The sequence below is a fragment of the Protomyctophum bolini genome (assembly GCF_963924005.1).
Source record: "Protomyctophum bolini genome assembly, chromosome: 10".
In the NCBI taxonomy this organism is placed as follows: domain Eukaryota; kingdom Metazoa; phylum Chordata; class Actinopteri; order Myctophiformes; family Myctophidae; genus Protomyctophum; species Protomyctophum bolini.
Window position 1 is genome coordinate 24,185,670 of NC_137871.1, and position 24,302 is coordinate 24,209,971.

Below are 24,302 nucleotides of genomic sequence, written 5' to 3' on the forward strand. Positions count from 1 at the left end.
ATCATAAACCCCCCCAACCACCCCCCCCCTCCCCCCTCTGTCTGTCTCTCTCTCTCTCTTTCGATAAGACAGGATACACCTTAATCGATCCGCAGTGATAAATGCAGGTGTCATAGCAGAAACAGCAGGTTATACACACTGCATAACCTACATAAAAGCATATAACATACAGTTTATCACAATATCACCGGTTGATATATGCATGAATTTTTGCACCAGTGAATATATCAATGGATTATGTGCAGAGTCGCTATATGGTGAGTATGAATATTATGTACAGTGTCAACAACAGACCTTCAGCAATGCATACATTGGTATTATAATCATATAGGCTACAGTCTCTAATCTTGCTTCTTTTGTAACTCTCGCCCATTAAAAGCAATCTCAAGATGCCCTGTCCATTGATCAGTGGGGAAAGGGAGGAGATGGAAATTATCCACTCTGTCACCAACAAAACCATTCACAGTTATAAAGTGGGTGGAAAAAAGCCATAGGCTTTTGTGGGTTCTAAATCCTATAGCAGACCTTGTATTGAACTATACTTTCCTGTGCTTTTTTCTGCAAACTGGTATTAAAGTATTCAATCAATCAAAGGTATCAATGTATTGTGTATTAGTATCCTCATCTTAAAATGCTATAGTGGCGTTTCCTTTGGAAAATGGAATCCAACTATAATATTTAACTTACTTGGAAGAACCTGTAAGTGTAATTACATTGTATTCTACTAGCAATATGGGTCAAACGTATTATTCTTAAAAATACTGAATTACCCTTTTAAATTAACCAGAAGAGCTATTCTGGAACATGAACAATGACACAATTTGAGGAGCTACAAGGGTCCATTTAAAACAGAGCTGTTTACCGAAATCTAAAAACAGTTACTTGGTTTCTCACAGCAGCAACCACAGCACGCTATCCTATATTATATTACGATGTGATTCGCATTTGCCTGGCTCAATTTGAAGTTAACGACTGAATTAATTGTGCACAATCCAGTAGTTACAGCCTAACACTTATCCTACTTAGTTATTTGACTAGAGTCCGCCAGTATAGGCTATGGCTAAATCATTTGGCACACTCCCTTTCCCTCTACACACCGATTCGTCGAAAAAAGCGATCGCTTAGAATGTTATTTTTGCCTAATGAGACACTGACTACACTATAGCGCAGAGTTCCATATTTTAAACTTCAATCGGTAAAAAGCTGCGGTAGGGTTTCCCCCCCCAGACATTCCGCACACTGCACTTGTCCTCTACTCCTCTTACTTCATATACAGGATACGATACGTGTATACAAGTCAGAACTCAATCATTTACAAGTTTGTAATCATAATAGCCTACGTTCGGTTTGAATTACACGGAGTCTCTACGGAGGGGAGGTATAAGAAAACATGAGAGATTCCGACTGGATAGAGCAGAGGCTCCTCTGAAACCAACCAACCGCCCAACGAATAATAGCCTATACAGACTAAACCTTCTTATGGTGTTAAATCAACTAGTAAAACACAACACATGTAGAGAGAAAAACAATGTCTACAGACTAACTAACAATTCAGCGCTCCGTTGAAGGAAGCCCGCAGCGACACCGGAGCTCGGAGCAGCAGCGCGTTTTTGATCATTGTATTACAAATCATCATCTAATTAATGTTCATATGACGGAGAAGAAGACAGAACAGAAAATATCATAACCGTAACCGGTTTTATATTATCGGATGGATGGAAGCAGGATACAAACTTGAAGCGGGTACCTGTGTATTGCAAGAGAAACATTGTCCACGCAGCAAGGCGAGTTGTAATGTGATCCTATCCTCTTGTGTAGAAGAGAGAAACGTAACAAAAATCCGTTTGGAAGGAGAAAGGAGTGTTCTTCAGTCAGTCCTCTCCGCTCCGCAGACTGGGCTGCAGTGAGAGGAGGGCGGTCGAGGTGGGACCTTTTTTAGCTGTGGAAAGACTCACACGCGCACGACGTGGTGCACGGGTGCATGTGCGCGACTCAGCGCGAGTTCACAACTGAGCTAAATGGACGAAGGGAAATGATCTGCCTGCAGCCTGGCCTGAATGTGGGTGTCTGTCCGTCAGTAGCCATTGGCTACTGACGGACAGACACCCACATTCAGGCCAGGACTAGCCATGCATGCAGTAGCCGGCAAACTCGGTCTCCCCTCAATGTCAGAGACATGATGAATTATCAAGAATGTATGTAATCTTTATTAACTTATGTGGCACTCGCACTTCATATAAGATATAGGCCATATACACTCCAGGCATACCTGCCAACACCTTTTGCAGGAGTCTCTCTCTCTCTCTCTCTCTCTCTCTCTCCCCCTCTCCCTCTCTCTCCCCCTCTCCCTCCCCCCCCCCTCCACACAAAGAACATGTGTATAGGGCCCCAAGCAGGGGTTCCAAAAAAACCCCCAGGGGGATCTCTAAATAATTTTGGGGGGGGTCCCCAGATGCATCGTGAGCTTGTAGTTCAGCCATTTTCACCATGTTTATCTGTGGATTATTTTAGGGGTTTGCAGCCTGAAAAGTTTGGGAACCCTATAGGGGGGAGCATAGTGACGTGTTCGGTAGGATTTGGGCGCCATCTTTCTGCCTATATGTAGGCTAGTAGGATGCTACTGTAGGCTATACTTGGCTGAAAGTCTGTAGTTCGTAAATTTGCTTGTCAGTGATGCTGGTGTGTACACTGTCACTGCAGTACACCATCTTCCATCTCTCTACTATCACAACTCTTCTATATGGCTCTGGATCGACGGTGGTATTATTATTATTATATTATATTATAGCCGCCTCTCCTCACATCAAAACAGTTCTCAATGTTTACATCTTACTTGACGAGAAGACATGTGGACATATCCGTATGGAACCAGGGAGAGGGGAAAATACCACGAGTGATCAGTCAAACATGTGTTCTCTCCGCAGTAAATAATCATGCTCGTTTGAGGACAGGTAGAGAGCAGAGCATACATGTGTTTGGGAATGTTGCTGAAGGTTATGATATTTTGTCAGCCGACACCCAAATCAAAGAAACCATACAGCATGTATTATTTATTTGATATCGCCGACAGTCAACGCACTGCAAGGCTACAATGGAAGCATAATTCTGACGGCCCGTGGTGGAATGGACAAGTTAGAGTATAAAAATGGACAGGGCAGAGTAGAGCCATTACTGTTGTGGATCACGGTTATGTTATTTTGTCATCTGACACCCAAACCATACAGTGTTTATTTAATTTTACATCTACAATGGTATATGTCTCCACATGCAGTATATAACCCGTTCTGAGTGAAACTCCTCCCTATGCACTGGCCCTATTGGTGTAGCTATAGACTTCACTATAGTACACAATCCAAGCAAGTTTTATTCCCACAAAACTGAATGAAATCTCCAAAACTAACAGCTTGGAAAACCGCACAGACAGAGACACAGAGAGAGAGAGAGAGAGAGAGAGAGAGAGAGAGAGAGAGAGAGAATCCAGATAGGCCTACTGTAATTCTAACTAATTCATAGCAGGTAATTATGTTAAAAAACGTACAAAACTTAAAAAGTGACATTCTGTGTGTTGCCAGCTGGAGGGGAAGAAGTATAGAGAAGATCAATGCCAGACATGCAGAATGCAGATTGCAGATGCCTGCAGATATCAGATGTAGCCTATTGTATAGGCCTATATTATATTTCATATGAACACATCTCAGACAGACTAGCAATCTAAAATAAATAAATATAATAGGATTACCCTATAGTCTAAATTACTCTAGTTCATATCTACTTTAATTTTCAACAACTATGGCAATTTAAAAAGAAGCCCTGGCCGGCTGGCCCTGAACCAAATTGGAGTTTAACAATGTAATCATGTATTTTTCTGCTTGATGATAACCACAATGAAAAACTAGTAGCTTCGTCAATCGTCACTCTCCCTCTGCCCACACTCATCTTCTACACAGGCAGGCTGTGTGTGTAGAAAACACTACATCGACTGTATACTGCACATTTGCTGATCAATGTGGAGAGCCATAAAAACGTATTAGTTATTACCCAATGAAAATAAAGCCAATGGGTATTATACCTCCATGTTTAGGCATACCATTCCATGAGAAAACACATAAATATACTGTGTGTGTGTGTGTGTGTGTGTGTATGTGTGTGTGAGAGAGTGTGTGTGTGTGTGTGTGTGTGTGTGTGTGTGTGTGTGTGTGTGTGTGTGTGTGTGTGTGTGTGTGTGTTAATTCTTCGCCTATAATGACATGCCCAAAAAAGGGTCACAAGGTTCTGGTTACTGGCTCAGAATTGGTTCTGGACAAGAAGGACACTTCATTGATCCAGCTGATCCAAAACAAACTACTAAACTTCAAAAGAAAGGTTCTGATTCTGCTATACTGTTGGACTTAATGTCACATACTGTAGCAGTGTGCCACTGCAGAGATTGTTTCATTTGATCCCTCCGTGATTCATTATGGAAACCTTTGTCTCAAGTTGGCCTATTTGTTTTATGGGGAGTGTGTGAATGATATGAATGCGATATAAAAAGAGGAGGAGGATATATGAGATAGATAAGGTTCTGTGAGGAGAGTAAGCAGACTGTATAGTAACATGTGATTACACAGACAAGGACTGAATTTAAGCACAATACTAGCCCTATGCCCTAACCTAAGCAATGTTTTAAAACAAATACATTCACTCAAAGGCCAAACCACTGAGACATTTCAACAGATTCATGTTGTGTCGAGTCAAAAGTGAAATTAGGACAATAGCATTATTGTGTCTTCCATCCATTCCACGCCCATAAATATTTTCAGCATTGATTTTTAAACAGCTTTGATTGAATTAGATAAATAAAAAAGGCATCTGATGCTGACAGAGCAGTAATGTTGCTTACTCAATCACTGCAGTCATTTGACTAATTTCATGGACATGCATGTTTTCTGACAGCTGTACGTGGAGGATGTTTCAAACAGAAATCTTAAAGCAACACTAAAGAAGAGGGAGAGCGCATTGTGCATACTATAGGTTGATGTTGACATGATATAAATAGCTTTATCTTCTTGTTAAGATTCAGCTGGATAAGATAAGATCTTTATTGTCACTGTATGAGACATACAACAAAATGTTGTTTAGTGCATCCGCAGTATCAACAGAGAGATAAAAAAAGGACAAAGAAAGAAAGAAACACTGATGAGGCAACTTCATGGCATCAAACTGTTAGTCTGTCATAGTAAGTAAAGTAATCTCAATCCATCAATAAGAGCACTATAATACACCATTAAAATATGGATGCAACAAGAGAGAGAGATATTCAGCAAACGTTTGGCAGAATAATCTGGCAACAATGTACAATTTTTAGGAAACTAACTAACGTTTGCCTAAACTGTTTTCCAGCTTGCATTGTGCTGCAGGAGCTTGGAAAGGCTTTGTCAACAAAGACTGCCCATAACTCTGAGTGACATCCCATTAGTCTGACTACGTGGCTTTGCGTTAGGATAAGGGTTAGTAATGCACGAGTCGGCCCAACACACCGTCGGAAATCGGAATAATTGAGCCGTCGGACTAATGACACAGCACCTTGTCAACGTAACACAATTCAGCCAAAAATAATAATTTGGTGTCCTATTTTAATCTTCCTCTGACAACTGGGGTTCAACCAAGGTCTTGGTTACAGCAGACAGTTCATGTCTAGAGGTGAGTGTCTCTGTTAAATTGTTTAGGTCACATTGTGTCACTGCAGTGTGACGTGTTGTAGATTAGCTATTTATTCGGATATGAAATTAGTATTAATCAGGTCTAAGTTGATGCAGGGGAAATGTGCCAATGACCCAGGCACATATTCTGCACTTCACTGCACTTCCTCATCACTGCAAGTGTATCTGTCTTGGACACTCTGAAATAAAAATAAAACACACAATAAAGTAAATCTTAAAAATTTAAAAGTCTTAAAGTCAATCTTAAAAACCGACATTTACAAGAAGGATGTGATGACCCAGGTCCAATAACAGCCTGGCACCACCAGTTACACAGCTGAACAGAGTCCACGGACCTCCATTTAGTCTAATGGATAGCCAGTTCCTGTGAGGATGAGGATAATAGTCAGTTGTTTTTTCATCAGAAAGGTCTTATTAAATGAATGCTTTCCAAGGTGAATCCTATTCCCTCAGTCAGCGTAATTAATAACAGCCAGTGCATGCTCTTATTCAATTTAGATATCCCAACAATTATTTAATTTATTTGTTCTGCTCAGTCTGGCAAAACATTGAAATCAAACAGTAATTTCACTTATGCCTCAGTAGATGAAAGCAACCTTCGTATGCTTTTAAGGTGAGCAGGAGTACTGTTGTAAGTTAACATTAGGCATACAGTCCTCTTTAGTCAAATAAACTGCCTGGCTTTAAAGGGGGGTGAAATAAATCATAGCAGTGTTCTGACTGGAACATTTTACCCACTTCCTTCAAAGTTGAAGCCAAAAAGAGTAATTTTCAGAAACGTCGACAGATGCCCTTTAATCACATCAGACAGGAATGTTTACAAAAAGCGGTCTAATTGGATGTCAGCCAGCTGCCCAGCTCATTCCAGTTTCACATATTAATGAAAGAAAAGTACATAGAACAGACACTCTCTCATCTGAAGTACTGTATTGTCATGATTTTGTTTATAACAGAGAAATAGCCCATGAATTATTCAAATTCAATTACTGCACAGTAAATTTGACCCAAACCTCATGGGGGTAACTTCACATCATGGCTGCATAGCATTTTAATAAAGGCCTTGAGAGTCAGGAGTCATTCAGCATGTTCATCTTAACATGGCCTTCCAACACATTATGCAAAAACAAGTAAAGATAAACAGAATCTAAAAAAATAAATCAAGAAAAAAAGAATGCCGTAATGGTGAAAAGTTAAATTCACTTTTTGAGAAACTCTAGTCAATCCATTTTCTCTAACATCAACAAAAATATTGTCTTATATTTGTCTGCACCTCCCTACCTGCCTGCTCGCCTGTCATTGAAAATAAATTATAGTTTCATACTGTAAGTCGCTTCCCTTGTGGGCGTGCTCAGAAGGAAAAACGTAAATCAAGCCTCCCCTTGCGTAACAATGTCTTCGAAACACTATAGTAAAATAAGTTACTAGCTTTACTTGGGAGTTAGTATAAATGAAAATCTCAGGATTTTGCAGTGAGTGCACATATGGCCGTTCATCTTGGCATTGTCTGGAGATGATCTGTCAAAACGTTGCATGGACTGCACCAATTATTTAGTCTACACTGCCACTAGCCAAAAACAGTATGGTACCTCCTCCACTTAAACTCAACTCCATTGGAAGGTTTTCCCACAGTGGTCTATATACTAAGCCCCACCTCCTTTTTTCTTCAACACCAAATGAGTGCATTGCAAGACATTGCGAGCTGGTAGAATCGGTTATATATCAATGTCCTCCTGCCGACATGCCCACAAATGGTAGGCTAATAGCCTGGATCCAGCCCACTCTCTGAGTGGACTGCCTCAATCAGGCTAGGACCCTAGGGTTCAACACTTATTGTTCCCAAAATGTCTTCATAAATACACCCGTAGGAGGCCCAAGAACGTCTGGAGTCGTCTTTAGGTCCTTTTTAACCCATTTAGACCTGAGGACGATTCTACTAATGCCTTCAATCAAAATCCTGACAGTTTTCATAAAAACCTATGTTTCTATATCAGTCTTTCTCAAACATTTTCATGTCAAGGACCCCAAAAACTAGGCCGTCGACCCCCATCTGAAAATATGTTGTTCCAGGGCCCACCCCAGAAGCAAAGATTTGAGTTAAAAACGTTCACATTTTCACGATTAAAAAAAATAGCAGATCTACAAGCTCGTAGCGCGGCCCTCAGTGCCGCACTATGAGCTTGTAGATCTGCTATTTTTCAATAGCTAAAGTACGACATAATGCTTAAAACACCAAAAGGGGTTCCCGCCCTAAATGGTTAATGGTATAAAACACCCCATATATAGGCCATCACTGTCTGATTCAGGGGTTCTCAACCCCCAGAAATGCTTTGGCCATGGCTCGTGACCCCTGCCCTTGTTGGGGACGTAACAACTACAAATAAAGGTAAGAAAGCCTTCTAGCATGAAATTCTCCTTTAAAGTTAGTGCTCACCTTACCTCCCTGTCTTTGAAGGCCAAAGGCCAAGCCAGAAATCTTTGTGTTATTATAATTGATTCAGATATACATTTTAAAACTACATAAAGTGTTTATTTTCAAAGCCATGTCAGGAATGGTCCCCTCTTACATCTACGTATGCTGGATCAGAATCAGAGTCCCTATCAGACGCGCACAAGTGACTTCCTGAGCCTCAATGTTCCATTTGCTAACTCAGACGTAGTCAAAGCAGCATTCTCTGTCAGTGCTCCATTTGATTGGAACGAGATCCAGAAGTCCCTAAAATCAGATCACTGCCTTCCTTAGGTCAATTCAGGGAAAGTGTTTCTAGCACTTTGTTTAACAATGTACGTGTTTTGATACATTTTCCGTCTATCTGTTATAGTTCTTTTAGTTTTTGAGTACGTTCTGTCGTCATATATTATTTGATATTGCTGTATTTAAATGTATATTGTTGATTTTGTATTTCGTCCCCTCAATTGTACTCAGTTTAAATAGGTTATGATGATGAAGTCAGCCTATTATCTTAAAAAAAACAAGATGGAGAATTCAAGTCGAAACAAGAACTATACCCAACCATGGCTTATCTCCACTAGACTAGATTTCTTTTGCATAACGTGATTTATATTTAAAATGCCTTTCATGCCTAATGTAAAGCACGATAAATTGCCTCTGTGTATTAAATTAAATAAACTAGCCTGGCATAATGGTATACATCATACTGTCCGTTCGCATCAAACAAGAGGTTTCAGGAAGCCGCTCTGTGAGACCTGCAGACAGTACAAGAGATGATATTTAAAGGTTCTGCTCAGTTTAAAAACACTGCAGTGGTATTTGGTATGGTTCATTTTGGAGATCAATGAATGATTCAGTTACAGCTCAGACAGGAGTGAGAAATGTCACGTGTTGAAGGTCAGAGGTGTTTCATTAACTCCACTGACCCGTGTGAAGTGTAAGACAGCATAGCGGGCAGAGCGTTCTGTGCGCAGGATGGTGGGAACCTGTGGCTTCTTCGTTCATTCCGGCGACCTGTGACCTCCATTTCTTTTAATCCATTTAGTTCTGATTAAATTAACCTAACCTTGCTTTGCGTTTCCTCTTGCATTCTTATTTCAACATCTCTTCCCCAATGATGATGATGTGGACATGGAAGGCTGCGGTGAATCCCTGACCAGAGACACACCTCATTAACAGAGTGGCGTCATGTACGAATACACGAACTGGTAACTCCCTAGTTGGAAGTAGCTCTGGTCCAGAGCATTAGCGAGTTCTCCCCAACGCTCTGTTGGGAGCAGTGCTCCTCCCATGGACTGACATTTTCACGGAGGAAAATATGTTGATGTTTCACAGTGTTGCGGACCTTAATACCACTTGCATTCTGCTGCATGTGTGTCTAGCTCCTGAGTCACTGCCGCCCTAGTGATCCCCCTACGATAATTTTATGATGAGCCTTACCAGGATATCAGGGAACAGTCATGCATTATTCTTAGCGATCATAGAAATAGCTTCTGTGAGATGGAATATATACAGTGGGAGCAGAATTCTAAGTTGGTGAGAACTTTAGGAGCGGGTGAGGATGAAATCATAATGCAGAGTTTACTTTGTTCTAATAGACACGTTAGATTAAGTAAAGTTGTGAACAGGAGCTTTAAGGAAAACATGACAGGAACACTCATGTGCACATTCTAAGTGCGAGTCGATAGAGCATAGAACATCGCTACCTGTAATTATACAGCAAAACAATTGATATTTAGTAGCATCACTCACTCTGGAACAATATTCTCATACCAGCCACAACTGACAACATTTTGGATTAGGCCGAGCACCTTCTGCCCTTTCCTCCACTTCGAACACTCACCAATTAAGAGGGTGATGTTGAATTTCTCTCCCTCTACTATAATTAAGTCAGAGTTGTTGGCTGCAAGAATGACACAGGCCACCTTCTGAATAAGGCAAAGTTCAGTGAATAAACAGGCAAAGAAACAGATGGGGACAGAGAGTGAGAGAGAGATGTGACATCTTCATAACTTAACAAGCTAAAAATTGAGCACATGCAAAAGTACAGTGCTACAAAGCTGAGCTGTGATTGTTGGATAATGTAAAAACCATTGCAAGCAAATAGAGCAGACCATTGGACAATCTGTAGGACAGATGAGACACAGGCAGAGCAGCCTGGGCGGGTGGGTGGGAGGCACAGAGGTACCAGGGCTCAGAAAGAGCATTCATTATCACCTGAGCGACCTGCACACAGCACTGCATGAGACAGAGTAATAGGAGAGGACACGCTCATCAGCTGAAGCCCAGCAAGAAAATGAGCCTCTTTCATTCCCCTCCCATCTCCCCTCTTGTCTCACCACTCCATTCATCTTACACCATTCAATTTCTATTCTTGTGCTCATTTCTCTTGGTCCTTCTGTCTCTCTCTGTGTGACTGATTTGACACGTCAGGTCTAGCCTCCACACAGACATTATACCTAATTATAATCCTGAGTCATTATATTATCCCCCCCCCCCCCCCCCCACACACACACACACACACACACACAAACACACAGTATATTAATGTATACTAAACGCTAAACGCATGAAACACAAACGTGATGAAAATAAAATAATGCTGCTGAGGTAGTGCTGTAAGAGAGTAAGGCAGCTTGAGAGGGGGGTTGACCCCTTAAACCCTGTACTTGGTTCACTGGGGTCCCCCAGGGCTCTATATAGATCCACTCCTTTTTCCATCTACACCAAATCTCATAGACAAAAAATCATACTCAATACGTGAAATTGAAAATCTGGCTGAATGTTTGCCCCAGAAAATAGGGTTCATGTGGTTATGGTAAGGTGAGAAAACTCTCTTCAGACAACAGAAAATACCTTCTGCAGTGGACAATGGCACCGTTATCAGGTGCAAAGCAGCAATGTTACCAGCAAATCCTCTTTGTGCTGTGAAATCTCTACACTCCACCAGTCATGGGAAAGACCGCCTCCAGTGCTATAGAATACCGCGCGCGCGCACACACACACACACACACACACACACACACACACACACACACACGTTTCTTACCTGAGACTCTGCCTGATCTGTAGTCTTTGTACATCTTACAGTTGCGGCTTCACCATGTGGGTTCTCAGCTCAGCAAATCCTGTTTTTTTTTGGAAAACAACAACAAGGATGACAAAGGTCTCATCAGTCTCTATTGATTGTCTTTTAGAAACACACACCGAACCACAACAGAAACTCAACCTCCATAACACTGGAATCCCAACTTATCTATTCTGTCGCCTTCTCAAGGATACTGAGAGGACAAGGTAATACAGGACACAGTACAAGTCCTTTTTCTGTCTTGAATAGAGGAAGACAAGTCAGTGAGAATGTAATTAATCTTCAAGCTCATCTGAGCCAAAACTGCATTAACACTTAAACTAAGATCATTAACACTCAATTTAGCATTATGAACCCCCAAACTAGCATTAGCATTATCAACACTCAAACTTGCATTATTAATACAATGATCATTCATTGGACGTAGTCATCAATTTTCTAAACATTTTCCAAAAATACTGAAAATCTCAAGCTCACATGCCCTTTCAGCTATTTGTATTCCAAAGCGTGTGTTTAATTACTTGCAAGCAGAGCGTGCATGTATGTATGTATGTATGTATGTATGTATGTATGTATGTCAGGGTAAGAATGGTGGTCCGTTATTGGCCGTTGATGGTGACGTAACTATAGTAAGTTTCAAAAGAATGGGTCTAAACTCTAAAGGATTTAGAACAGCAATTATAATAGACATTAGTTAGTAGCAGTACTTGTGTGCAAAGCACAAATTGGCACCTCAACAGAGAGTGCATTTCTAGTTAATCACAATATTGGTTCTCAACTGAACGAAGCACTTGAGGTGTTTTTCTCGTTGCTGAATGTCAGGGATATGGATGAGAAATGACAATTCGCTTTTTACGGTGCACTAAATTACCCTGGCATTAACTTCAGCTTTGGGCAGCATTAGTTTATCTGCAACCAGTCTCTAAAGTTCAGTAGGATCCTATAAAACATAAACAAGCATCTTGTGACTGCACAGCAGACCCACAGAAGCCCAACCATGTCATTACATTCTCACTGCTCAGCTGGCATTCAGTGTCAGTATATTGCATACACCCTTTCAAAATATTAAAGCAACAGGAGACTCAGGGCTGTATTTTGCGTGTCTAAGTACCAGGTCTTATTACCTAACTTGAGTAAACTAAAGACCTGGAGGAGTGATCAATGCCATTTGGCTATTCTGAGTGGCCAAAGAGCATTGATCACGCCTCCAGGTCTTTAGTTTACTCAAGTTAGGTAATAAGACCTGGTACTTAAGACACGCAAAATACAGCCCTCATCGTCTAAGTAAGCCTCTCATTCTCTTGATTCCTCTTCCCATAAGACAATCCGAGGGTCAAGAGAGGTTATGTCAATAACTAGAGACATCTTCTGCACCAATGTCGCACCGCCGATCCGACCGATATGTCTGAGTCATTGTGTCGGGGGCTTTGTCAGAGTACTTGGTGTACCCGTTTTTGCCCATATATAGATGTCTGTATGTATCAGTCCTTGTGCCCTTTATGCTCATATAAGGGAATCCCGGATGTCATTAGTATATGGCCATACCCTGACAGTGTAATGGCATGCCCATATGTGTGTACAGATTATCCGAACAACTTAGTGGCAAGCAGCGCACTCGCTCAAGTTTGAATTTGATCGGTTGCGTATTGCATGTGACCATATAGGGCATAGAGGTCGAATCTGTGGCTCAAGACAACTGGGTTTGTTTATGGTTGTGAGAGTCATAGTGACATACGATAGTACCATACAACCATATGGAGCCCTACCACTAGCGGGGCTAAAAATAAATACTAATGAAACAGGTACTTTCATTAAAATAATAAAACATATAAATCGGAATGTATATTATCATTGATCCTACACAGAGAGCACTTAATCGGCAATGAATGCTTTAAGGGCATATATATATATATATATATATAAGGCTAGGCACTCTGACTGTATAATTGCACAGTATAATTGCTACCATAGGCTTCTGAGCGACGAAGAAAATGAAAATGCGTACAGTAATGCGTACAGTATGAGACTCCCTCCCTTCAAAGCCTTGACTAAACAGCTCCAGGAAAGGCAGGTTTGGAAGAGCCTGGCTCCTGTTATTTAAGAGCGGGCTGGGAGCCAGTGTCCCTTGTTTAACAGCTATAGGCACGTGTTCCATTTTACATCCATGGCCAAGGAGTATAGGAGGCAGTGGGGAAATCACTTCTCTCTTTCTCACACAAACCAACTTCCAGTACTAGATAGGATTTAAGCAGAGCCAAATACATTGAATTTCACCCACCAAAAAGGAACATAAATAATACTTGAATAGTGACAAAATAAAAGATGCAGAGGAACCAATCTAAGGTCATAGTTCATTGCTATAATGTTCAGTGGTCTACCTGGCTGTCCAGCTCTTTAGTAAAGGGAAAATATTCAAAATAAAGGCAGTAGTTTTGAGATATGTTGGTAGGGACCAAAGTGATGGACCGACAGAGGAACTGACCGACATCGCAGTCAATGGAGCTGAAAAGGGGAGGGGTGAAGTCTTGCGTGTAAAGTGGTAGATGGGTTCAGCCCTCCTTGTCACAACTACTCATGTCAGTGAAGAAAGAAGAGCTGAAGGCAGACAAGGATAATGGGACTGTATGGAGGGGGAAGAAGTGATAGGGAGACCACTATCTGTACTAAATGACTGCCTCTGTTATCTTCCCAAAACAATATTGTGGACCGCATAACATTAAAAAGGCTGATTTGACATGGGAATGTCCATAATTTACATACAATGTAGGATAATTCACATCTCTAAAAGTTTAAATTGAAATGTTCTAAAAGTGACTGCACCATCATGTCATTCATGAGAAAGAAAGAACACTGCTCATTTCCCTGATGATTTCAGTCGGGCTGAATAACTGCAAGAAATGAGGCGGCGTCCTCATTCACCCACTGTGTTCACTTCAGACCCAGACTTGGGTGCAGCCTTTTGATTTCAGAGCTGATGAGCCATGCTCTGCTTTTTCATTCAGCTCTAATCTAAAGTTAACTACTAATTAACTGGTTGGACACAGAGACCGGCCCTCCCTACCAGGAGGGTTGAACTGCTGGGAACCCTGCAGCATGCTGCCACAATTAATCCTTGAGATGGTTACTTAGGTTTTGAAGATCCAGAATGAACAGCATGGTGCAGGAAGCATGCTGTTACTGTATGTGAAAATGGCATCATTTCAAGTTTGAAGAGAGAGACAAATTCACTACAAAGCAACGTAACCTGGTTCAATAACATTTAAAAAATATATAATGTAGTAGTAAGTTGATTCAGAATTGTTGCAGTTTGTTTGCCCAATAAAATTGAATATGATGTGTAAAAATAGGAACAGCATTTTGCTTTTACTATGCTATATTTGCCCAAACACTCAAATACTTTCCTTTGTTCATTTAATAAACCATTACATCAGGAGTGATGGCTATGCTGACTTGTTAGGTGATACAAAATACGGTGAGTCATTTGAGTCCTAAATTGTTTCAAACTATTATATTAATTGTTCAATGAATGCCTTATTTTCAATCTTGCATGCTTGATTTGGTAGTAAACACAAAAGTGTAAAAAAAAGAGGGTGAAATTCTTTGTCATTCAAGCTCCATCATTGCAGTTTCAGGAAAGTTTAGAGAGATAGAGAGAGAAACAACCAAAAAGGCTAATCACAATCAGATATCAAGTCGTGTGGGGACAAAACGATATTGTACTATATATCTGATTGACTTTTATACCACTTAAATGGTATAAAATAATATATAAATTGCTGATCGAGTCACTTGGAGTGAAAATCATCCGATTACCGATAGGAGCACCTCTACTAATAATAAGTTGACCATTATGACGAAGTAACCAAAACAATATACTATAAAAATGTTGAAATATTGCCATTGCCAAATATTACCTAAAGAGGCAATATTGTGAAACGTTTGGGAACCTTGATGTTACAATTATAGTGCTTTCACATGCATTTGTTAAATGCTATTACCTTTGAAACGGAATTTAGAGTCAGACATGAGACATGCCTGTATGATTAAAACAGCTCTGCTGTCCTTCCCCCCACAAATTTACAGTGGGCATGGCAGTGAAGTGACTGAGGGATTTCCAAAACTCTACATCCGCCAAAGCTATTAAGTGGCCTGCTGAAGCGAAATGGCTTTACTGTTCCCAGAGTGCTGCAATTGGCTCAGCAATGCTATTGTCTTGAGCCACTGTGATAAAGTTAATTTGCCAGACGAGCACAAAAACTTATGCTGACATCCACAATAAATAAAAAAGGCAAAAAAAAAATGTATCAACTGAATTGCTCAGTTTTCGCCTTCTGCTATTAGGGCAGATGTCCGTCTATTCTGTCTCCTCCGTGTGTGGCTCCACGGAGTAACAGATAGCTAAACAGAACTTGTACTAGGCATTGAAAGACTTGACGAGACGTGGATGTAGAATTGTTGGTTGTTTACTTCACCCTTCTTCATAAACTTTACAATGCTTTTCCAGCAATTTGTGAAACTGAAAACAAATGCACAAAAAAGCTCTCAATAAAACATAAATGTAATGCCTAAATCAGCTAGACAAAAACACTGCATTACAAATGACAAACAAGTGATATCAAATGGCATGGTAGACAATTGACCATAAATCTCACAAATGTAAGATAGAACAGCAAAATATGCATCATTACTTCATCTCAAAGATGAAACATAACATAAACTCACAGACAAAGCTTCTCCAAGGCTCAAAACAGGTGGATGGCAAGATATGCAATAATTCTGTCACATCTGTAGAACATACTGGGCCGTATTTTGCGTGTCTTAAGTACCAGGTCTTATTACTTAACTTAAGACCTGGAGGCGTGATCAATGCCATTTGGCTATTCTGAGTGGCCAAAGAGCATTGACCACGCCTCCAGGTCTTAAGTTAAGTAATAAGACCTGGTACTTAAGACACGCAAAATACAGCCCACTGTGTTTTGTGAAACAAAATGGCTGACCAGGAAGTAAAGGCTTGTGACATGTGATCACAGCTACCAATAACAACACAGTAAACTAGAACACATTAGCTGACAGCAGTCTTCAAAGCAACCACTAGATGATGCTAAATACTCTTTTCCGTCGAGGGGCATGACACCGTCACAGGCCACTCATACCAAATTAGTTTAGTTTTTTGCGGGGGGCAGTTTGGGCTATGTAACACTAACAGCATCAAGTTCAAGCCACTGTGTAGTTAGTAACTATTAACTAACTGCAAGGCTTTCACCATTCAGATTATGGTCAACCTAATACATTGAGAGAATTCAATGAAAGTCTTATACACTAACACTACTATCTAACACCTACTACTCAGACACTGAAAATACTAAAAGTTGCTGACACACACAATACACAATAAAAAAGCCCCCAGAAAAATGCAATCACCAGAATTGCTCAGTTTCTCCTCCTGCTATTAGTGCATAAACTGCAGATGTCCGTCACAGGCCACAGGTGACTCGTACCAAATGGGTTTTCTGGGGGAGGTAACCAGTGGAACGTTTTGTCCCCCCTTTCTTTAGGCTTAGCGCCAGTTTGGGCTATGGAACAGTATCAAGTTCAAGCCATTGTGTAGTAACTAACCACTGTAATGGATTTCTCCTCCACAATCTCATGTCGTTCACGCAAGGCTTGCACCATTCAGAAATGGTCAACCTAACACAGCGATAGAATTTAATTCAACTACTCACACACTGAAAATACCCTGACCCCCCCGGCCTAAAAAATGATGAAATGTGTGAAAATGTCTTGCTCTAGTCTATGATGAAAATCTATGGGGTTTATTTACCAAAGTATGGAAAAGCTAGGACAGGAAGCATTCACTGAGGCTGTTTTAGACCACATTATTCATGGTCATATCCGAGTCTTGGGAGATCAAGTTCTCTCACATGCATGAGGACATGCTGGATGTTGCAGAAATGAAGTGCTACAGTAGCACTGTGTGATTTAAATGTGCATGCCATGCCATGGTTGACCAACAAGGAGTCAATGTCCCTGGTCTTGATCACAAGCTTCCTTTAAAGGTGGAGAGACAGAACGTGGTTTTAAACGTGGCTTCACAGACATGTGATCACTGATCTTCACGTTGTTATTTCTAATACCACATCAATCAAAGGCTGCAAAGCCAAAATATGTGTACTCTAAGTCCCAAATCAACAAAGAAAGAGTAGCGAACCATCAAAGGAACCGGAGGGTCTTAACCCTATAGTGTCAATGTTGACTCACTTACACTGCACCGAAACAGTTTCACAGTGCTTCTTTGGGGAAAATAAAACGGTCTGAAATTGAATGCCTTGTAGGCGAGGTTAGAGTTAAGTCTGTGGAGTGCACCAGGCAGCAGTGCCCTCCGCAGGGGTCGAAGGGATGCTACAGGGGCAAGGACAGAGGATCCTCAGACTGGGATAAACCCCTCCTCCCTGTGCTTTCTGTGTCCCTAGGTCTAATAGTCAGCCAATAGATCAATTGTGTGACCCAGTTCAGGGGAAATTTGAATTGTTGTTCTACCCGCCCCAGCCTTTTGCAATGTTAAAACTAACGTTTTATCTCTGGTTATTTATTTCCTATACGTGTGTGTGCCTCCAGTAGTCCTGACATAACCACAAGTCACATACAAGGAACTTGTTTCCTCTCATCCATTGTAGTGAGTGGGGTGTAGCTGTAGCATTGCTCTGTCTGCAGGGCTTATCTGGCTGTGAACCATGGAGCTCTGTGCTGCTGTCTCTATTGGCATGGCGATGCAGGCAATGCCTGTCTCCCCAGATAAACATTGTGTCTGTTCCCCCAGCAGGCCTCCTTTGCCTCAGGTGACAGAGTGGGGTGGGGGTAAAGAATCCCTCACCCATTAGACTGCTGCTGTTGACAGGGTGGTTGCCTCTGATTGGGAGCGATTGAAAATAAAATAAGACCTGCGGAGGGTAGAAATGCCAGGGGCTATACCGTATATATGAAAGCTTGAGCAGTATCCACACTAAATATATATGCATGCCATACACATCGTTATGTGATTCTCCGTCCGGATATACAGTATGAAAAAGCAAATGCAGAAATCGGTTATGTGGGATTGTGCATATGTGAAAGTGCATTCCCATTTTAGTCGCAAAACTCCCACAATGAACCCGTTAATACCACATACATTTCCAGGTGTATATTAATGTACAGGAACAATTTAAATCCTTGACCATTCATTTCAACAGGCTGCCAAACACCTGTGTGTGAAGCAAATGGCAAATCGGTATTGCAGTGCACCGGATCTACGATGAATCACCCCATTCAATGTAAAGGAATTACATCCACATGTGAAATTGTACAATCTATACAACCCCTGAGCGAGCTCAGGCCAGTGAGTCGTCCCCACGGTGTCATGCTACTCGTGCATGTATGCCACGTGCGTCTTGAGTGAGTGTGAGTGTGCACAGTGTGTGTGTGTGTGTGTGCGCGTGTGTTCACGCTTTGCCTTCCAGTGTGTGTGTGTGTGTGTGTGTGCGTTTATGTACAAGTGGCAGCCGTGTGTCCGTGCTCGCTCGCCCTTTGCATGCAAACATACGGCCAGTGTGTGCATGTGTGTCTTTGAGTGGCGCTGTGGTCTTTGTGTTGTAATCAGTTGCTAATCAGTTGCAGGTGTTCGCACTACAGACAAAGAGAGACAAAGCCACTTATAGAAGCAGCTGGGCACCACTTAAAAATAAGCAACTATAAGAGACTGAAATTAAATTAACTTTTGTTGAAGAGATAAAACGTCTGTGTATGTGTGTGCGTGCGTGCGTGCCCACAAACAAGGCAAATATCTCTGCCACTGGAGGAGAGGACATGACACAGCAGCAATCTACCAGCATATTATAACCAGCTCATCATAATATAGCAACATGCACTATAGAAGCAAAGTCTTTCTATGACCTTGAACAGCATACACCAATTCAAAACAGATGAATGTTAATGTTGCTATGAAATATTATGGGACTCATAACCATTTAATTGTTCCTGCCTAGTAGTAAATAAATACAGTATCTCCTCAGACTCCGTCTCCAACATTTACTAAAATCTGAATGTTCTCCATTATGACCAGCCAATAATATGGATACTAGGCTAAACACTACAGTATTTATTTTCACAAGCAACTAAAAAAGAAAAAGGTTGTGAATGGATGCTGAAGCATTGCAAAAAATCACGAAGATTCAAGGAGGAAACTTTCCATGGGAATTAATGAGAATAATAATATAATCAAAACCTTCCTGAAAGAATGTACTAGTCATTTGCCCCAACAAGTGCAGTAGTGTTGACAGAAGAGTGGGCTGCATATGTGATGGAAAAATACATGCAGAGAATTGCAATTTTATTGAATTCCTAATTAATGGGATGCTGTCAAAATACATCTACCTCATCTACATCATCTGTACGCAGTGCAGTAAGCAGTTACAATTTAATTAAATGGGCATATACGTTTTAACCAAAAGAATAGCCATAAGACCTAATATTGCTTTCTTTGTGTATTTTTCACTAAATAGGTTCACTATTAAAATGAATAATTTTTATGTCCAAAACTCCCCAAATTCCAGAGCTGAGCGTACCTTCCCTTGCAAATTTCCAGAAAATTACCAAACCTTTGTAACCCTGCTGATCTCTTTCAAATAGCTTTATATTTAAACAAGCACATAATTTATGATAAGCTGCACCCAGCCGCACACTCTGTACGCTAAGTCGCTAACATTTAGCTTACAGAATGTGTGTAAACCACATGAGCCATGATCATTTAAGGATCATGGATCAATCTACAATTTTCACTAGTTTGGGTCCCAGGCAAATTTCTCCTTTGGGTCTTGAGTTAAACACATCAGAAACACATCAGAAACACAAAAAAGGACAAGGCAAACACATCACTGTGACACTACGTGATAGTTTGTTTTATATGTTTATGATGACTTTGACTTAAGTACCGTAATTTCCAGACTATAAAGCGCACCTGAATATAAGCTGCACCAGCTAAATTTAGGGAAAAAAACAAATGTGTACATATACAAGCCACACTGGACTATAAGCAGCAAGTGGCCATAGAGATAGATTTAGAAGGTCCACTAGTGGCCGTTAGCTGTAAAAATCCATAGATTAGCGGCACTGTTGAGTGTTGTATAGTTCAAAGCATGGGAAAAAAGTAGCGGCTTATAGTACGGAAATTACGGTACTTTAAATAATAGAATGAGAAATAATGAACAAGAGATTGTTGAAGCTATTCTACTTCAATTGCTTTTCAATTGGGTTAATAGAAATCCTATCCTGATGTGGGAGAGAGATCTCAAAGATATTTGTAATCATCTAGAGTGGCAAAGCATGAGACACAATGCTAGCCACTAGCCAGTGTTAACATTAGAGATTAGGACAGGAAGATTCCCAACACGAATACTATTGATGATGAAAAAGTGAACAAGCCACAGATCAATTAACAAAATCTGCAAGGGGAATCACATGGAATAAACAAAAGTCTTAAGGCCCGGCCCATTCACACCATCGAGTTATATGCTATAGAGCGGACAGCCACGCCCCCCACTATTTATTTCAATGGAAGCTGCTCAGTGGCGTTTGAAGGACCCGGAAGAACGCTCTACTTCGGCATTCTTATTATTTGGACACATGTCCATAATGTGGAAGTGCTAACGAGCATTCTGTGTTAAACCTCAGCTGTGCGGGGTTTACTCGTGTTACATGTACGGGGGAAAAAAACACCCGCCTGCAGTTCCAGCTTTGGCCAGTAGAGTTTGGCAACATTGGCCAGCTGCTCTGGGGGCTTGGTTCACACCAAACACGATAACTACAATAGAAATATCCACAATGCCAGTCTGATTCATCCTGGTTGGTAAAATATTAATGAAGACAGCCAACTTGGCTAGTGTCACACAGTCTGTGAACTGTAAGTTGCTCAGATGGTCAAGATGAGCGATCAGGGGGAGCAGAACTTCAGGGTTTAAGTGTTGTTGTCCACGTACACTTAGACACGTAGAAATAAGCCAACCGGGAGGCGAACCAGAGACCTTCTGATTACCAGATGGACTCAGTCTCTACAGTGCTATGAGTTGCAAAGTCTATATTTAGCTTGTGTGACAGTCATAACAATTAAAAACACTCATATTTAATCAAAGTGGTGTTGCGTTCACAGTATTTGTACAGCCATGTCTGTTTTGCAGAAAGGAATGACAGCTTAGAATGGAGCTATGAAAATAGCTGTGGCTAATGTGTGAGCGTAAGCTCATGTAATGTTGCATGCAAAGGTTCACAACAAGTGCAAAGGGGTGAGTTATGCCAAGTGGACTTGGAAGGGCATGCCACTAACACCTGATCCTTGGTCACTTACTTGTAAGCTTTTTACTCCTGGCTCAGATGCCCCCTCCCTTTTGTCCTCTATACTCTCCTCTCTACCCTCCTTCCCCTCTCTCTCATCTCCACTATCTCATCTGCATTTGACCAACACTGTCCTCTCACATCCAGGCCACCTCGCTCATGTCCACCGGCTCCCTAGTTATCTGAAACCCTCAGATCTGAACGAACACCTCTCAGGGCAGCCAAAAAGGAAGTGGTGCAAGACAAAGCTACCTCTTTTTCTACCACACCAAAATCCAATCCTGCACCTCTAACCCAAGGAAGCTCTTCTCCACTTTCTCCTCCCTACTTAAACCCCCTCCCCCCCACTTAATCCCTCTCTGCTTTTGTCACCTACTTCAAGAAGAAGGTTGAGCATATCAGCAGTGTACATACCATGCATGTCCTTCTCCTTCTCTCCTCTATCCCCAGATGAGATCGGATCCCAACCCAACGGAACGAGACAGATCACGTAACTGACGTGATGCAAGGGAGAAATTTCTCTCACCCTTCGTTGCGTATATTCTTGCGTCGATTACGTTCGACTCTGCAAGGCACTTAACTGGGGTCCCACAGGATTCTATAACACGAATCTATAAATTCTATAAATTCTATGCTGGCAGCTGTGAGGAATGTTGAGTGACAGAAGAGTCTCCTCAGAGACCGTTTCAGTTTCTCTCTGTAGTCTTTGTGGGCCAGAAGAACCTCACTGCCACTATGAGCAACTTGCCTGTGATGGGGTTAAACACTGGAAAGGAAGCCATTTCCTCACATTTTTCTTCACAGTTTTCCCACATTTTTCATCCATCTGCAGAGTCAGTTCGCAGGGTCAACAGGTTCCAGCAGAGATTTCCAGCATTCCATCTCCAGAGCAACATTAGCAACTTCCTCCTGGCGGATCCCGAGGCGTTCCCAGGCCAGCTGGTCCTTGGTCTGCCCCGGGGTCTCCTCCCAGTGTTGATTTTGACAGAATACTTTTATTTAGTCATAGTCTTTTGAATACAATTCCATTTTGTTTTAATCATCTGAAAGTATGTCGACTAAATATCATAAGATTTTAGTCGACTAAATCTACAGTCGATTTTGTCAACAAAAATGTAATTTGGCAGGCCTTGAGTTGATGCCTGATCTAAATGCTCACGACACATCGCTTTTGAGCTTGTAGATCTGCACGAGAGCAACCAAACATAAAATTACTCTTCTCAAATCTCCACTAGTCCCTTCCTTTTAGGCGACGAAATCAACACTACCTCGCAGTGGGAAATGCCGCAAGGACCTCCCTAGGGAAGACACTCAAGAGGCATCCGTACTAGATGCTTGAAACACCTAAGCTGGCTCCTTTCCAAGCAAAGGAGTAGTGGCTCTACTCCAAGTTCCTCTCGGGTGACTGAATTCTCAACCAATCTTTAAAAGGAGATGCCAGCCACCCACCTGAGAAAACTAATTTATTGTATCTGCAAACGTATTATTTCAGTCATGACTCACACTTCAATCATGACCATAGGTAAGAGCAGGGTCTTATCCCTACAGAAGAGATGCATCAGCAGCATCCGCTGAAGGAAAGAAAGTCTGTCCATGTCTTAAATCTCTGGTTAAATAAATGGGTATAATTTTTTTCTCTTCATTTTTATGAAGCATATGGCACTAAAAAGCTGTAGAGGCGCCTGCCAGGCTGCCACATTGTTTTGATAGACTGGCCCAACTCCACTGTTTACCCCTAAGCTTTATTCAATACACTATGTTGCTCAGAATCCTCAAACTGGCATCCCTGCCAATAATGCTGACATAAAAAAGAAGAAAAAGGTTGGCTTCAATGTAATGAGCAGCAAATCTGACAAACAAAAGGCGATGTTAATCTGCCAGGTTGCTATTGTAAACAGTAAACAGAGTTTCCAGTGCAAATACAGTACATTGTTATTGCTGTATATTGAAAAGAGAGACAGCGGAGATGCCAACAACTGTTGGGGGGAGGCTTTTTCCAAACGTGAAATGGGAAGTGGTGGTGTGCCGGCGTCTGCTGTTAAAGAAGCATAGAGTGCAGTGTAATAAAATGTGAGATATTATATTTAGACTTGTAGGCCTCTACTAATCTTTTATATTTGTCAGCAGCAGACAGGCCAAGCAAAAGGAAAAGGCTACGTAGGAGGAATTGTGTTGGTTTGATGAAATACATTGTTTATGTACTCTTCAATGTATATTCGGTATTCTATATTTTCCTCTCTGGCTGAAACATATAGTGATATAGCCCTCGGTAACGATGGGGAAGATGCCACTAATATATTCCATACCACAGTATGTATGCCACATATCTCAAGCCTAGTGTTGGACTTCATGCTCCTATACAATAGAACCTGGAGGCATGCTATCACTTCACACCTAGAAAACTAACGTGTACATGGAGAGAGCACGTAGTAGGCTACTTGATGGTAGATCCATTGATCTGATGAATTACAAACAGAGCAATTCACAGCGGCCTCAGCGTAATAAATGTTCATTCAGGTAACTCAACAGCACCTAATGTCCTCTCCATATCAGCCTGGATCATCTTTCTTCACTCTCTCTCCTTCCCTCTCCAATGTCAAATGACTGTTCTAATTAATAACCGGCAAGACGTTGATGAACATTCGACTGTAGTCCCTTTCGTCTGTTGTGCATATCTGTTTCCTGGAAACGTAGGTGCAACCTAAGA

The 24,302-nt window shown here is 41.3% G+C and overlaps 1 protein-coding gene across 2 annotated transcripts in view; it reads right to left on the reverse strand.

The window, feature by feature from the left end:
• The window catches only part of LOC308323114 (ecto-NOX disulfide-thiol exchanger 2-like), a 144,864-nt gene that overhangs the window by 108,362 nt on the left and 12,200 nt on the right, over window positions 1-24,302 (reverse strand). The window contains exon 3 of one of the 2 annotated variants that reach the window (XM_080774736.1): window positions 11,198-11,276. In XM_080774736.1, coding sequence (XP_080630862.1) covers window positions 11,198-11,231 — 34 coding nt within the window. In that variant the 5' untranslated portion in view covers window positions 11,232-11,276. Of the gene's footprint in view, window positions 1-1,747; window positions 1,885-11,197; window positions 11,277-24,302 lie in introns of those variants that run through there. The other variant, XM_080774737.1, reaches the window with a different exon arrangement.